Source organism: Balaenoptera musculus, chromosome 15, assembly GCF_009873245.2.
Source record: "Balaenoptera musculus isolate JJ_BM4_2016_0621 chromosome 15, mBalMus1.pri.v3, whole genome shotgun sequence".
Taxonomy (NCBI): domain Eukaryota; kingdom Metazoa; phylum Chordata; class Mammalia; order Artiodactyla; family Balaenopteridae; genus Balaenoptera; species Balaenoptera musculus.
Window position 1 is genome coordinate 53,192,830 of NC_045799.1, and position 15,970 is coordinate 53,208,799.

Here is a 15,970-nt window from a genome sequence, read left to right on the forward strand (position 1 = left end):
GAGTGTTCCTCCCTCTGCAATATTTTGGAAGAGTTTGAGAAGGATAGGTGTTAGCTCTTCTCTAAATGTTTGATAGAATTCGCCTGTGAAGCCATCTGGTCCTGGGCTTTTGTTTGTTGGAAGATTTTTAATCACAGTTTCAATTTCAGTGCTTGTGATTGGTCTGTTCATATTTTCTGTTTCTTCCTGGTTCAGTCTCGGCAGGTTGTGCATTTCTAAGAATTTGTCCATTTCTTCCAGGTTGTCCATTTTATTGGCATAGAGTTGCTTGTAGTAATCTCTCATGATCATTTGTATTTCTGCAGTGTCAGTGGTTACTTCTCCTTTTTCATTTCTAATTCAACTGATTTGAGTCTTCTCCCTTTTTCTCTTGATGAGTCTGGCTAATGGTTTATCAATTTTGTTTATCTTCTCAAAGAACCAGCTTTTAGTTTTATTGATCTTTGCTATTGTCTCCTTCATTTCTTTTTCATTTATTTCTGATCTGATCTTTATGATTTCTTTCCTTCTGCTAGCTTTGGGGTTTTTTTGTTCTTCTTTCTCTAATTGCTTTAGGTGCAAGGTTAGGTTGTTTATTCGAGATGTTTCCTGTTTCTTGATGTAGGCTTGTATTGCTATAAAATTCCCTCTTAGAACTGCTTTTGCTGCATCCCATAGGTTTTGGGTCGTCGTGTCTCCATTGTCGTTTGTTTCTAGGTATTTTTTGATTTCCCCTTTGATTTCTTCAGTGATCACTTCGTTATTAAGTAGTGTATTGTGTAGCCTCCATGTGTTTGTATTTTTTACAGAGCTTTTCCTGTAATTGATATCTAGTCTCATAGCATTGTGGTCGGAAAAGATCCTTGATACGATTTCAATTTTCTTAAATTTACCAAGGCTTGATTTGTGACCCAAGGTATGATCTATCCTGGAGAATGTTCCATGAGCACTTGAGAAAAATGTGTATTCTGTTGTTTTTGGGTAGAGTGTCCTATAAATATCAATTAAGTCCATCTTGTTTAATGTATCATTTAAAGCTTGTGTTTCCTTATTTATTTTCATTTTGAATGATCTGTCCATTGGTGAAAGTGGGGTGTTAAAGTCCCCTACTATGATTGTGTTACTGTCGATTTCCCCTTTTATGGCTGTTAGTATTTGCCTTATGTATTGAGGTGCTCCTATGTTGGGTGCATAAATATTTACAATTGTTATACCTTCTTCTTGGATCGATCCCTTGATCATTATATAGTGTCTTTCTTTGTCTCTTGTAATAGTCTTTATTTTAAAGTCTATTTTGTCTGATATGAGAATTGCTACTCCAGCTTTCTTTTGATTTCCATTTGCATGGACTATCTTTTTCCATCCCCTCACTTTCAGTCTGTATGTGTCCCTAGGTCTGAAGTGGGTCTCTTGTAGACAGCATATATATGGGTCTTGTTTTTGTATCCATTCAGCCAGTCTGTGTCTTTTGGTGGGAGCATTTAATCCATTTACATTTAAGGTAATTATCGATATGTATGTTCCTATTCCCATTTTCTTAAATGTTTTGGGTTTGTTATTATAGGTGTTTTCCTTCTCTTGTGTTTCTTGCCTAGAGAAGTTCCTTTAGCATTTGTTGTAAAGCTGGTTTGGTGGTGCTGAACTCTCTCAGCTTTTGCTTGTCTGTAAAGGTTTTAATTTCTCCATCAAATCTGAATGAGATCCTTGCTGTGTAGAGTAATCTTGGATGTAGGTTTTTCTCCTTCATCACTTTAAGTATATCCTGCCACTCCCTTCTGGCTTGCAGAGTTTCTGCTGAAAGATGAGCTGTTAACCTTATGGGGATTCCCTTGTGTGTTATTTGTTGTTTTTCCCTTGCTGTTTTTAATATGTTTTCTTTATATTTAATTTTTGATAGTTTGATTAATATGTGTCTTGGCGTGTTTCTCCTTGGATTTATCCTGTATGGGACTCTCTGTGCTTCCAGGACTTGATTAACTATTTCCTTTCCCATATTAGGGAAGTTTTCAACTATAATCTCTTCAAATATTTTCTCAGTCCCTTTCTTTTTCTCTTCTTCTTCTGGGACCCCTATAATTCAAATGTTGGTGCGTTTAATGTTGTCCCAGAGGTCTCTGAGGCTGTTCTCAGTTCTTTTCATTCTTTTTTCTTTATTCTGCTCTGCAGTAGTTATTTCCACTATTTTATCTTCCAGGTCACTTACCCGTTCTTCTGCCTCAGTTATTCTGCTATTGATCCCTTCTAGAGTATTTTTAATTTCATTTATTGTGTTTTTCATCGTTGCCTGGTTCCTCTTTAGTTCTTCTACGTCCTTGTTAAATGTTTCTTGCATTTTGTCTATTCTATTTCCAAGATTTTGGATCATCTTTACTATCATTATTCTGAATTCTTTTTCAGGTAGACTGCCTATTTCCTCTTCATTTGTTTGGTCTGGTGGGTTTTTGCCTTGCTCCTTCATCTGCTGTGTGTTTTTCTGTCTTCTCATTTTGTTTATCTTACTGTGTTTTGGGTCTCCTTTTCACAGGCTGCAGGTTCGTAGTTCCCGTTGTTTTTGGTATCTGTCCCCAGTGGCTAAGGTTGGTTCAGTGGGTTGTGTAGGCTTCCTGGTGGAGGGGACTAGTGCCTGTGTTCTGGTGGATGAGGCTGGATCTTGTCTTTCTGGTGGTCAGGTCCACGTCCGGTGGTGTGTTTTGGGGTGTCTGTGGCCTTATTATGATTTTAGGCAGCCTCTCTGCTAATGGATGGGGCTGTGTTCCTGTCTTGCTAGTTGTTTGGCATAGGGTGTCCAGCACTGTAGCTTGCTGGTCGTTGAGTGAAGCTGGGTCTTGGTGTTGAGATGGAGATCTCTGAGAGATTTTCGCCGTTTGGTATTACGTGGAGCTGGGAGGTCTCTTGTGGACCAGTGTCCTGAAGTTGGCTCTCCCACCTCAGAGGCACAGCCCGGATGCCTGGCTGGAGCACCAAGAGCCTTTCATCCACACGGCTCTGAATAAAAGGGAGAAAAAATAGAAAGAAAGAAAGAAAGAGGGGGCTTCCCTGGTGGCGCAGTGGTTGAGAATCTGCCTGCCAATGCAGGGGACACGGGTTCGAGCCCTGGTCTGGGAAGATCCCACATGCCGCGGAGCAACTAGGCCCGTGAGCCACAATTGCTGAGCCTGCGCGTCTGGAGCCTGTGCTCCGCAGCAAGAGAGGCCACGATAGTGAGAGGTCCGCGCACCGCGATGAAGAGTGGCCCCCGCTTGCTGCAACTAGAGAAAGCCCTTGCACAGAAACGAAGACCCAACACAGCCATAAATAAATAAATGAAAAAAAAAAAAAAAAAAAAAAGGCAAACTTGTGAGTGCCCTGTTTGTATTAGGGCTTAAGTTTAAAAAAAAAAAAAAAAGAAAGAAAGAGGGTAAAATAAAATAAAGCTATTATAATAAAAAATAAAAAAATATTAAAAAATTTATTAAGAAAAGATTTTTTTAATTTTTTAAAATTATTAATTTTTTATAAGAAAAAATAAGAAAAAATAATTAAGAAAAATATTTATTAAGAAAAAATTTTTAATTTTTTAAAATAAAAAATAAGAAAAAACTTATTAAGAAAAAAAGTTTTTTTTAATTTTTTAAAATAAAAAATAAGGAAAAAATTATTAAGAAAAAATTTATTAAGAAAAAAAATTTTTAAGTGAAAAAAAACAAACAAAACGGACGGACCGAACCCTAGGACAAATGGTGAAAGCAAAGCTATACAGACAAAATCTCACCCAGAAACATACACCTATACACTCACAAAAAAAGGAAAAGGGGAAAAATTAATATATCCTGCTCCCAAAGTCCACCTCCTGAATTTGGGATGATTCGTTGTCTATTCAGGTATTCAACAGATGCAGGTACATCAAGTTGTTTGTGGAGCTTTAATCCACTGCTCCTGAGGCTGCTGGGAGAGATTTCCCTTTCTCTTCTTTGTTCGTACAGCTCCCGGGTTCAGCTTTGGATTTGGACCCGCCTCTGTGTGTAGGTCGCCTGAGGGCGTCTGTTCTTCGCTCACACAGGACGGGGTTAAAGGAGCAGCTGCTTCGGGGGCTCTGGCTCACTCAGGACGGGGGGAGGGAGGGGTACGGATGTGGGGCGAGCCTGCGGCGGCAGAGGCCAGCGTAACGTTGCAGCAGCCTGAGGCGCACCGTGCCTTCTCCCGGGGAAGTTGTCCCTGGATCACGGGAGCCTGGCCATGGTGGGCTGCACAGGCTCCCGGGAGGGGCGGTGTGGAGAGTGACCTGTGCTCGCACACAGGCTTCTTGGTGGCGGCAGCAGCAGCCTTAGCGTCTCATGCCCGTCTCTGGGGTCCGCGCTGATCGCCGCGGCTCGCGCCCATCTCTGGAGCTCGTATAGGCGGCGCTCTGAATACCCTCTCCTTGCGCACCGCGAAACAAAGAGGCAAGAAAAAGTCTCTTGCCTGTTCGGCAGCTCCAGACTTTTTCCCGGACTCCCTCCCGGCTAGCTGTGGCGCACTAGCCCCCTTCAGGCTGTGTTCACGCCGCCAACCCCAGTCCTGTCCCTGGGATCCGACCAAGCCCGAGCCTCAGCTCCCAGCCCCTGCCCGCCCTGGCCGGGGAGCAGACAAGCCTCTCGGGCTGGTGAGTGCTGCTCGGCGCCGAGCCTCTGTGCGGGAATCTCTACGCTTTGCCCTCCGCACCCCTGTGGCTGCACTCTCCTCCATGGCCCCAAAGCTTCCCCCCTCCGCCACCCGCAGTCTCCGCCCACGAAGGGGCTTCCTAGTGTGTGGAAACCTTTCCTCCTTCACAGCTCCCTCCCACTGGTGCAGGTCCTGTCCCTATTCTTTTGTCTCTGTTATTTCTTTTTTCTTTTGCCCTACCCAAGTACGTGGGGAGTTTCTTGCCTTTTGGGAGGTCTGACATCTTCTGCCAGCGTTCAGTGGGTGTTTTGTAGGAGCAGTTCCGCGTGTAGATGTATTTCTAATGTATCTGTGGGAAGGAAGGTGATCTCTGCGTCTTACTCTTCCGCCATCTTGCCAAGTTAATACTCTAATATCTCATGGACTATTACTTCACAACCAGCTTACTTTCAAAAAACAAATTCTTTATGCATTTGAAAACTAGAATTATGGTTATCTATTTCACCAGCTATATTTGACTGAATAAAATTCCTTGTATCTGAGAATTACTGTCTTCAGGAAATCATTCTTACTATTTGATTCCAAGAATGTGTCGTGCTTCCTTTGAGCTTCTGCCTTACTACCGGGAGGAATCTATTCATGTTCTTTCTGTTCTTTTTTTTTTTCCCCTTTAACCTTATTTTTAAATTTTTTATTTCTTCTAGTTTTATTGAGATATAATTGACATACAGAACTGTATAAGTTTAAGATGTACAACATAATGATATGACTTACATACATCACGAAATGAATATCACAATAAGTTTAGTGAACATCCATCATCTGATATAAAGAAATGATAGAAATTAAAGAAATTTTAAAAAATTTTTGTGTGTGTGATGAGAACTCTTAGAGTTTTCTCCCTTAACAACTTTTAGGTATAACACACAGCAATGTTAATTATATTTATCATGTTGTACGTTACATCCCTGGTACTTATTTATTTTGTAACTTGAAGTTTGTACCTTTTGACGGCCTTCATCTAATTCCCCCTCCCCCATCCCCACCTCTGGTGACCACAAATCTGATCTCTCTTTCTATGTGTGTGTATGTTTGGGGTTTTTTTGTTTTGTTTTTTTTTTGTTTTTTTTAATTAATTAATTAATTTATTTATTTATTTTGGCTGTGTTGGGTCTTCTTTTCTGTGCGAGGGCTTTCTCTAGTTGCGGCAAGCGGGGGCCACTCTTCATCGCCGTGCGCGGGCCTCTCACTGTCGCGGCCTCTCCTGTTGCGGAGCACAGGCTCCAGACGCGCAGGCTCAGTAATTGTGGCTCACGGGCCCAGTCGCTCTGCGGCATGTGGGATCTTCCCAGACCAGGGCTCGAACCCGTGTCCCCTGCATTGGCAGGCAGATTCTCAACCACTGCGCCACCAGGGAAGCCCCTGTAAGTTTGTTTTTGAAGTGTAACTGACCTACAACACTGTGTTAGTTCCTGTTATACAACATAATAATTATTTTCTGTACATTTCAAAATGATCATTACAGTAAGTCTAGTTATGGTCTGTTACCATACAAAGATATTACATAGTTATTGACTATATTTCCCCACACTGTACATTTCATACCCATGACATTTATCTTGCAACTGGAAGTTTGTACCTCTTCATCTCCCTCACCTATTTCTTTCCTCTCCCCACCCACTCTCATCTGGTAGCCAGATGTTTGTTCTCTGTATCTATAACTCTTGTTTCTGTTTTGTTATGTTTATTCATTTATTTTGTTTTTTAGATTCCACATGTACGTGAAATCATATAGTATTTGTCTTTATCTGACTTATTTCATTTAGCATAATACTCTCTAGGTCCATCCATGTTGTTGCAAATGACAAGATTTTATTCTTTTTTTATGGTGTATATACAATAATAGTCCGTTGTATATACACCACATCTTTATTATCCATTTGTCTATTCATGGGCACTTTGGTTGATTCCATGTCTTAGCTATTGTAAATAATGCTGCAGAGAACATAGGGGTGCATATATCTTTTTTTTAATATAAATTTATTTATTTATTTATGGCTGTGTTGGGTCTTTGTTGCTGCGCGCACGCTTTTCTCTAGTTGTGGCGAGCGGGGGCTACTCTTCATTGCCGTGCTCGGGCTTCTCATTGCAGTGGCTTCTCTTGTTGTGGAGCACGGGCTCTAGGTATGCGGGCTTCAGTAGTTGTGGCTCATGGGCTCTAGAGTGCAGGCTCAGTAGTTGTGGCGCATGGGCTTAGTTGCTCCGCAGCATGTGGGATCTTCCCCAACCAGGGCTCGAACCCGTGTCCCCTGCATTGGCAGGCAAATTCTTAACCACTGCGCCACCAGGGAAGCCCCTCTGCCCATTTTTTAATCGGGTTGTTTGTTTTGATGTTGAGTTGTATGAGTTCTTTGAATATTTTGGATTTTAACCCTTTATCAGATATATTATTTGCAAATATCTTCTCCCATTCAGTAGGTGGACTTTTCATTTTGTTGATAGTTTCTTTTGCTGTGCAAAAGCTTTTTAGTGTGATGTAGTCCCATTTGTTTATTTTTGCTTTTGTTTCCCTTGCCTGAGGAGACATACCCCTCAAAATTTTACTGAGACTTATGTCAAAAAAAATACTGCCTTCGACTCAGACACGTGGCTTGTCCTGGGATTGCTGCGGGGTGGGTGGGTGGTCAGTGTCCCCGAAACTTGGAGGGTCTCAGTGGTGCTGCCCCTTGCCTGACATGAGCCCTGTCCTTCTGCCACAGCTTTCCGGGCCCTTCTGCAGATCCGGGCAGTGAGGAAGAAGCCAGGAGCCCTGTCCCCCATCTCCTTCAGCCCTGTTTTGGCCCAGAGCATGGACCATGATGAACATTCTGTAAGTGCCTCTTCCTTCCTGCATTGGAGGGTGTGGGGGTGGAGAGAAAAGGGGCCTGGAGGAAGCCCCTGCCTACTGTGCAGGGCCCGCCTTCATGTTAGGACAGCGCCTGGCTCCTGGTGGGGCTGGTCTGGTGGGAGCCAGTAGGTCAGGAGGCCCTGGAGGTGTGGCCTGGAGGAGGCTGCCCAGGCTCTGCCCTCAGGGCGGTGCCAGGCCAGGACCCAGATTATCTGGCCAGCACCCCTGCCTGCCAGCCCTCTGGGCCTCTGGCTCACCTGCCTGGCCCCGACGGGCAGCTGTGAAAATGCGTGGGGTGATCCAGGCTGGGCCCAGTGAGCTCTGGCTGCCGAATGGCGTTGCTTTTGCCAATAGCAAGAGCCTGAGATGCAGGTGACCCTTCGCTGAGTCTGAGCCGTGGTGTCATCACCTCTGCTCCACCAAGGTGACCTTGAGAGAGAGGTGGGCAGAGACAGAGATAGGGAGGGAGAGACACAGAAATGCAGAGACATGGAGAGACAGATACGGAGAGAGGGAGAGACAGATGGGGATGAGGTTGAAAAGGGAGATGCTGGGAGATGGGCAGACAGGGAGACACAGAAAGAGACGTGGAGAGACACACAGGGTGGGGTTTAGCGGGTCGCTGAGGTGGGCAGGTGGGGGCAGAAGGACTGAGGACGGACGGGGGTAGGCCCGGCTCTTGGCTCCTAGGTCCCAGCTGGCTTTGAGCATTGTCAGCCAGTGAGCCTATTTTCTTGGCTCTCAATTGAGGTTGTTTGGATCCAGTGATTCTTAGAGGCCCTGCCAACTCTCTAAAAAGGAAAAAGAGGGCTTTCCTGGTGGCACAGTGCTTAAAAACCCGCCTGCCAATGCAGGGGACACGGGTTCGAGCCCTGGTCGGGGAAGATCCCACATGCTGCGGAGCAACTAAGCCCGTGTGCCACAACTACTGAGCCTGCGCTCTAGAGCCCGCGAGCCACAACTCCTAAAGCCCAGGCGCCTAGAGCCCATGCTCTGCAACAAGAGAAGCCACCGCCATGAGAAGCCCGCGCACCACAATGAAGAGTAGCCCCCGCTCACCGCAACTAGAGAAAGCCCACACGCAGCAACAAAGACCCAACGCAGCCAAAAATAAATAAATAAAATAAATAAATTTATTTAAAAAAATAATAATAATAAAAAGGAAAAAGAGCCAAAGCCCTCTGGTTTGGCATACCCACAGAGGGCGCCTGCCCCAGGCCAGCAGGTGTGATGTGTTCAGCCCAGCATTTCTGAAAATTGGGCCAATGTTTAAAAGTCTAGGAATTTTCCTTAAGACTCAGATTTCTGGCTTCTCTTTCAAAATCTGAAGGTGTGGTCTCGCTGCTGGATCAGGAGCAAGGCTGCCCCTCGGGTTGGGGTGCCATCACCCCACTTCTCCCGGGCCAGCCACACTGTTTAGCCTGTGGGGCCCGTAGGCATCAGGGCTTCCGGCTCTGAAACCAGGCCCTCAGCCATTTAACAGTGGACTTGTTTTCAGAACAGTGTGTACTTTCTCCAGCACCATGTTTTTGGTGGAGAGAAGAACAGTACTGAGTTGTTCCTGCCCCCGAGAGAGGAGCTTTGCTCTTCCACGGAGGGGTGGGCTCAGGTGGTGGGTTTTTATTGTCGCCTCTCCGGGTTTCTGCCCTGGCATCTGAGGGTCAGGCAGGATCCTCCCATGTTTATCCCTCTTGTCCTGAGAGCCGAAGTGCCTCCCACAGTGCAGGGCAGCCTGGGGCTTGGGTGCTAAACTCGCACTCCAGGGGGCCAGCGCCTTCCTCTCTGGAGGTTCCAGTCCCAAGTAAGTGGCCCTTGTTCTCTGCCACGTTCCCTGCACGAGCAATTTCCAAGTAGTACTAGAGTCCCAGTTGGGCGTTTCCTCCAGTGAGTCTGTTAAGATCACCGCAGAGTGGGGGTCTAACACCTTTAGGAGTTAGACTTGGTGATGAGTCAGTGAGGCTGTGCTGGGACCTCCGGGTCCCTTCCCTGTGCCCAGCCGGGCCAGCTTGTGGGGAGCGCTTGGCCACTGTCAGCACCTGCTGCTCAGGGTGACCCAGACCGTGAGTGGCCGCTGCGGACGGGGATGGGCTCTTCCAGAGCTGCAAGGATGTGTAGGCGCAGCCAACCCAGGCCCCAAGGCAGAACCCACGCTCGGCCAGGTCCCCACGATTTACATGCATGTAGAGTTTGCGAAGCGCTGGCTCATGGCACACCTGGAGACCAGCAGACCAGGGAGACCCCAGCCAGCCAGCTCCAGCGCCGCATGGGGGGTGGCAGCGGTAAAATCTATGATTTTTATCTTGACAGTGTCCCTTTAAAAAATCAAAGTCGCACCCTGCCTCACTGGCCAGCAAGAAACCTAAAAGGGAAACAGTAAGTGTGTTTGGCCCTGTGGCTACGTCTTTGCCCTGTGCCCTGATTATTGCACCAGTGACAAGAATGGGAAGTCACTTTCACCCCAGGCTAATGTGTTCTGTTCATTTAATCTGTCAAATCCACTCTCCCCAGTCCCGGCGTCCCTGCCCAGGAAGGGAGTTTTGTGGAACAAGCAAAGCTCAAGGTCTGTCGGCAGAAAGCCCCGGGCGCCCCTTCTCGCCAGCTCTGCTTCTGCCCGTGGTCTCCTGATGCCCTGTTTCCCTTTTTTTTCTTGCTGGCAGTGGAATGACGGAGGCGGAACTAAGGCTGCCGCTCTTGTTGCAAACGTCCCTCATGCTTGCTCGCCCTGCATCCCTGCTCTGCGGGCCAACACTTGTATTTCTCATGTTTTTCCTGCATCTCAGGGAGCAGGCTGGGGGCAGACAGCATGTGGCGGCTGGGCCGGGCCTCTGCCTAGAGCCTCCGCTGAGCCCCGGGCCCCTTTGGAAAATGGTAGAGGGTTGGGGTCACTGAGGGTCAGCCTAGACAGAGAGGTTTTCTCCCTGTTTCAAGGGGAAAGGGGTGGCTTGGGACAAATGCAGGCACCGTGGTCCCAGGGAACCCACGAGGTGCTCGCTGAGGACAGAGAACCCCACCTGGCTCCTCTGCCTCCCCCTGGTCCCTAGGGTCACTCTGTCACCTCCCTGAAGGGCAGCTCCCTTGCTTCTCACAGGTCAGCCGGGCAGGCGGGAGTCCCATGTCGAGAGCGTTGCCCTTCACCTTGTTCACGAGAGTGAGGGCAGGCGGCTGCCCAGCCTCCTGGCTTGGGAGGCCTAATATCTCCCTTTGCCTTTAACCCTAAAGCAAAGACTCAGCCTATTGATTGGATCTACTCCCAGAGAGGGTGAGACTGGTCCTGAGGAGGTGCCCGTTAGGCTCCCTGGAGCCCATATCAGCCCTGAAGTTGCTCGTCCGGCCCACGGAGAGTCTCTAGGCTGGGCCCCTGTGTCGGGCAGGTCCTCCTGGCCTAGACAACACGCTCCCACCAGCTTCTCCCGCCTCTGCCATGGCTTTGCTCCCCTCCTGCTCCTGCCCCCTCCTCTCACTAACCCCTCTCTCACTCTCTGCGCCCACCAGGCAGGAGCAGAAAGCCAGGTAGGGGCTGGCCAAGGCCCTCTCTTCCTCCATCCTGGGCACCGAGTGGGGCACTTGGGTGTCCCGGGCTGCAGCTGCAGCTGATGGCCGAGGGCGCCCTGGGCAGGGGTGTCCGATGCTGCTCTGGAGTTCTTGGCGCCCCTCTGAGGGAGGGGGATGTGAGTCCCTAGAAGGTGGAGTGGACAGGAGATGGTCAGAGAGCAGAGCATCCCTGGGGCGCCAGGCCGGCGTCTGGGGCTTTGTGGCCATGGGCAGTGGGCAGGGTGCCTGGCCGGCCCGTCCCTCACCTGCTCCTGTCCCTGCAGAGCTCCGACAGCATCCCGCCTGGCTACGAGCCCATCTCCCTGCTCGAGGCGCTCAACGGCCTTCGGGCCGCCTCCCCAGCCATCCCCTCGGCCCCCCTTTATGAAGAGATCACCTACTCGGGCGTCTCAGACGGCCTGTCCCAGGCCAGTTGTCCACTTGCTGGGATCGATCGGATCATGGAAAGCGGCCTCCAGAAGGGCAAGCTGAGGAGCAAATCCCCCGACAGGTGAGGCCACCGCCGGCAGCCCCCTGGGGAAGGTGTGCGGGACCCTCCAGGTGCACCTCATCCACCTTGTTTGTGCCCTACGAGGCAGCCCTGGCCTTGCTCGGCGATTACAGGATCGTCATCACTGATGTAAGGGACCTTCGAGGGCCACATGCCCAGGGGCCGGGCAAGGGTCAGTCCTGGTCCCTTGGACACTTGGAGGTGCCAGCGACCAGCCCCGCTGTGTTTAGTCTTTGCTCAGACGTGTGCTGGTTTTCTAGAAAAGTATAAAGAAGGCACAGGTTCTATAAAACTCCCACGGCCTCTGCGCCTTATACTTGTGACAAAACAACTCCAAAGATACAAAAGGACACGTGGGTCTCTCCTGCTGTTGCCCAGCCCTCCCCCTAAGCCTATACCATAGCGGTTCCCCTCTCCCCTGCAAACAGCGCCGTGTGCAGGCTGCAGGTGGAGGGCCTCCTACTCCCCGGACCTAGTGCACGTTTGCTGGCCCCGCTGGGGCATTGGCTTGGGTGGGGTTGGCGTTGCTCATCCTCTGTCCTCTGCCCACTCTGTCCCCAGCACCCTGCGGTCCCCGTCATCCCCCATCCACGAAGAGGATGACTCGGAGGCCCCGCCCCCGCCGAGCGGGGCAGGGATGGCGCTGAGCAGCTCCCCCGAGGTGAGGCCCCTGCCCACCCTCCTCAGGCGTGCCATTTGTCCTCCCGTCCCCACTGCCTTCCTGTTGGCTTCCCAGATCCCAGGCTCCACCACTCCCTCGCTCGGCGACCTTGGCTGCTGTGACTTGCCCCAGCCTCCGTTTCCTCATCTGTCAGGTGGGCGCTGTTGGGTGGAGTCCAGCGAGGGCCGTAGGAGGCGCTGTGTGTGACGCACCCAAAGGCGCTGCCTGTCCTGGACCCGACTCACCCTGTGCCCTCCCCGGCCACCTGCAGCCCGGCGCCCAGCTGTCAGCACCAGGGTCCAGGCATGTTTTTCCTTTGTTTCCTAGAGCTTCATAACGGAGGAGGTTGACGAGACTTCATCACTAAAGCAAGGTGAGCCCTCTCCTCGCTGAGGCCCTGGTGCTCCCTGCCCGGCAGGAAGCGGGGCCTCCAGGCTCTTCCGGAGGTTTCTCCAAGCTGTGTTAGTTGCCCTCCTGGGACCACACACTTTGGTTCCTACACGGTCTCATGGAGGACAGCCCTGGGCCGCTCCTGGTTTTCTCTCCCTATCCGTCCGTTTAGTGGTAGCAGCCCTTTTTCTTCCCGCCTGGTTCATTCTGCCCACGGTCGGTGCTCCATGCTCCTGGGCTTGGGCTGTGCCCCTCCCTCCAGGGCAGGGTCCCACTGGGGTCTCTGGGGCCTTGCCCGGGCCTGGGGTAGCCGATGGCCAGTGGGTGTGCAGCTCAGCCAGGCCCCTCCCCGGCGTGTTCCCTGTGTAAGGGGCCTGGTGCCCCTCCTGAGCAGAGGGTTTAGCACTTGGCAGCCCCCTGGGGTCCCGTCCCAGCCGCCGCTGCCGGCACTAGCTGTGAGCGGGGAGGTGACGGGAGGTGATAAGACACCTCTCAAGCTTTTCTCTGCCGCCTGGGAAGACGCTGTTCCTCTGCAGTCCTGGTCATTCCTCCCCGTGTCAGACAGATGAGGAGACTGAGGCTCAGGGTTGGTGTCGGGGGAGGCCCAAGGCCCTTTAGTTGAGAATGACAGAGCCAGGGGGTGGCCAAAGTGTGGTCAAGGCCCCCAGAGCAACCTGCAGCCACCCTGGCGCTGTGACCCCCTCCCTGCTGGGTGGCCCCTGGCCAGTGCTGCCCTGGGTGACCCATGTCTGCCTGCAGGCCGCTGGGCAGGGCCTTGGGCCTGGGCATGGTGCCAGGGTTAAGGTGTCCCCCAGGAGCATGGTGTTGTCCCTTCCTACCCGGCGTGCAGGGCCAGGTCCCTCTGCCTCTCAGGCCTCAGCTTCCCCACCTTCCATGGCTGTGGCTTCTTCCCACCTGCACATAGCATGTGCCAGGACTGGGGACCCTCCGGAGGCCCTGTCACAGGATCCAGGTCCCTCTTCTGCCTGAGGGGACGCCCCCACAAGCACAGTGCAAGTCCTGGGCTGAGAACTGATGTGTGAGAGAGAGGACACCCCCCTGTTTCCCCACATGTGAGCTCCCTGCTGCGAGCCTGGGGGTCAGAGGGCTGAGCGCCCACCTGCCTGTCCAGGAAGATAGGAGACAGTCAGATCTATTACCATTCCATGTTGTCTTTTAAATGTGGGTATGTGATGTTTTTATAATAAAAACAAAATAAAGCCCCACGCTGGTGGGTAGGAGAAAAGGAAAGAGAAAGAAAATAGACGTCTACCTCTGGGTCCCGGGAGAGCAGAGGGGGAGTCAAGGGTGGGGTCTGGGCCCCAGGGTGGGGTCTGGGGTCCCAGACTCCTGCCTGCCGGTCCCCAACCTGCCCCTTCCTCTGCAGGGAGCCGAGTGCCGTCTATCGAGAATGTCCTGCAGGACGGCAGCCCTGAGCCCTGCAGCCGAGGCCAGCCCAGTGCAGCTGCAGACATCTACCTGCCAGGTAACGGCACTCGGCCAGTGGCGCTGGGGGCCTGCCAGGCCTGGGGGAAGCCCACTTCCCCGTCCCTGGCTCTGAGCCCACGCTCCTTCCGTTGACCCCCAAAGCACGGCCAGGCCCGGATTACACAGTCACCCTGCAGCCCCTGGTTCTTTGGGGCAGAGCCTATGCCTGAGGCCCCTTTTCATCCCGGAGCCAGCTCAGCCTCAGGAAGGCAGAAAAGGCTTCTTGTTTAAGGCCAGGCGGGCAAATCTGGTCCCACTGCCACTGCTATCTTCCTTCATCCCTGGGCTGTGCTGGGTGCCCCAGCAGCCGGGCCTCTGCCCAGGCAGCTGAAGACGGAAACCTCCCCGCCGGCCGCAGGCCTGACGAGGGCCACCAGGCTCCACCACTGGCCTGGGGCTCATAGGCTCCCTGGTCCCGGGTGAAGCAGCATGTCCGGGCCAGGGCAGGGGACACAGGCTGGGGCACTAGGTGCCAGCGAGGCCCGAGGGCAGCAGGAAGGGGTCTTGCTTCTCCTCCCACCCCTTCCCAGGCCCCCACCTAGGGCCCTGTGGCCTTAGCTCTGCTCTCTGCTCCTCTGGGTCAAGATCCTCAGGTTCAAGTCCTGGGCTTCAAAGACGGGACGGGAGTTGGGGTCTCTCAGAAGCTTGTGCCCAGGCCTGCTGGGACACCACCTGAGGTTTCCGGAATCAAGATAAAAAGCCACATTGCCCTCAGAGCCTGGCTGCTTCCTCGTGGCTGGGAAGCCCCTTCTCCTCGCGCCTACCTGTCCCAGGAGCCACCACTGCCTGGTCCCCTGGCCTGGGCATTGGGGGAACTGTGATGTGCTTTGGTCTGGAAGGGCCTCTTGTCCCTGGGCTTCTGGACGAGCAGCGGCCTGTGCAGACAGAGGGTGTGGTTAGGGGACAGCGGGTCCCCAGGTGTGAGGAAGGCGGGCACTAGTTGGTTCGTTGACACACACGGGCCTACCCAAAGGAACCCCTGGGTGAAAGCTGTGTCTAGGACCTTAGAGTAACACAGGATTCCAGAGGACTTAGTATATCATGAGGATGAAAACCTGGTCGGGGGCTGGGGGGCGGTCAGGAGAGGGACTCAGCTTCCTAGAGCCCTGAGTGAGTCCTGACCCTGCAGGCGGCTCCTGGGTGTGGGTGAGGGCACCCTGAGTGCACGCAGCCTCTGCAGTGCCACCCCTCACTTCTCACGCCTCGAGTGGCCCACGGAGCGTCCAGGAGCCTGCAGCTCAGGACAGGCCACAGCCGGCTGGCCCAGCCCACGGGTGAGAGCGGGACCTCTGGCTCTCTGGACCCCCCAGCGCATGTCTCGGGCCTTCTTTAGGTCCACACTGGGGGTGGAGGCAGTCGGCTGTGGAGGTGGTAGAGGAGAGGCCACAGAGGCCAAAAGCTGGCTGTGGGGCCTGACCGGACAGCAGGGTGGGGCTGGTTCTCGATGCCAGAGCGGAGAGGAGGCTGCACGTGGGTGTCCTGTACCCCCTCCTCACAAGCATGGCTGCTTGTACCTGGGGGGCAGGCAGGGGTCCTCGTGGACATACACACCTCTGAGTCGTCCACTCCCACGCCGCTTCCTCTGTTCTCTCCGGGCTTTTTCGCTTAGCGGAGACCCTGCACATCTTCCACATCAGTGTGTGTGTTTAAGAATGCGACCACACACACACACAGGGATCTCCATTCTTTTTAACAGCACCGCGTTCTCTAGCTGGATGGAGCGTGATTCATTGAATCTTAGTGTATCCCGTAGACAGGAAGAAAGGAGATGGGGGCAAATCCATAAAATGGAGAAATCCTAGATGTCCGGCATCCCAGCAGCCCTGCGGGGTGGGGGCCCTTCCTGGGCTCCGCTGTGCCCAGCCCCCAGCCCACCCCCCGCCGGCTACCTGCGTCCTTCCCT

The 15,970-nt window shown here is 52.2% G+C and overlaps 1 protein-coding gene across 5 annotated transcripts in view; it reads left to right on the plus strand.

Annotated features, from left to right (window-relative positions):
- Positions 1–15,970, plus strand: part of MGRN1 (mahogunin ring finger 1) — a 67,254-nt gene that overhangs the window by 47,954 nt on the left and 3,330 nt on the right. For 3 of the 5 annotated variants that reach the window (XM_036824987.1, XM_036824983.1, XM_036824986.1), the window contains exons 11-16: positions 7,359–7,468; positions 9,794–9,859; positions 11,302–11,528; positions 12,090–12,189; positions 12,517–12,562; positions 13,967–14,065. In XM_036824987.1, the coding sequence (XP_036680882.1) occupies positions 7,359–7,468; positions 9,794–9,859; positions 11,302–11,528; positions 12,090–12,189; positions 12,517–12,562; positions 13,967–14,065 (648 nt within the window). The remainder of the gene's footprint in view (positions 1–7,358; positions 7,469–9,793; positions 9,860–11,301; positions 11,529–12,089; positions 12,190–12,516; positions 12,563–13,966; positions 14,066–15,970) is intronic. The other 2 variants (XM_036824988.1, XM_036824984.1) reach the window with 1 other exon arrangement.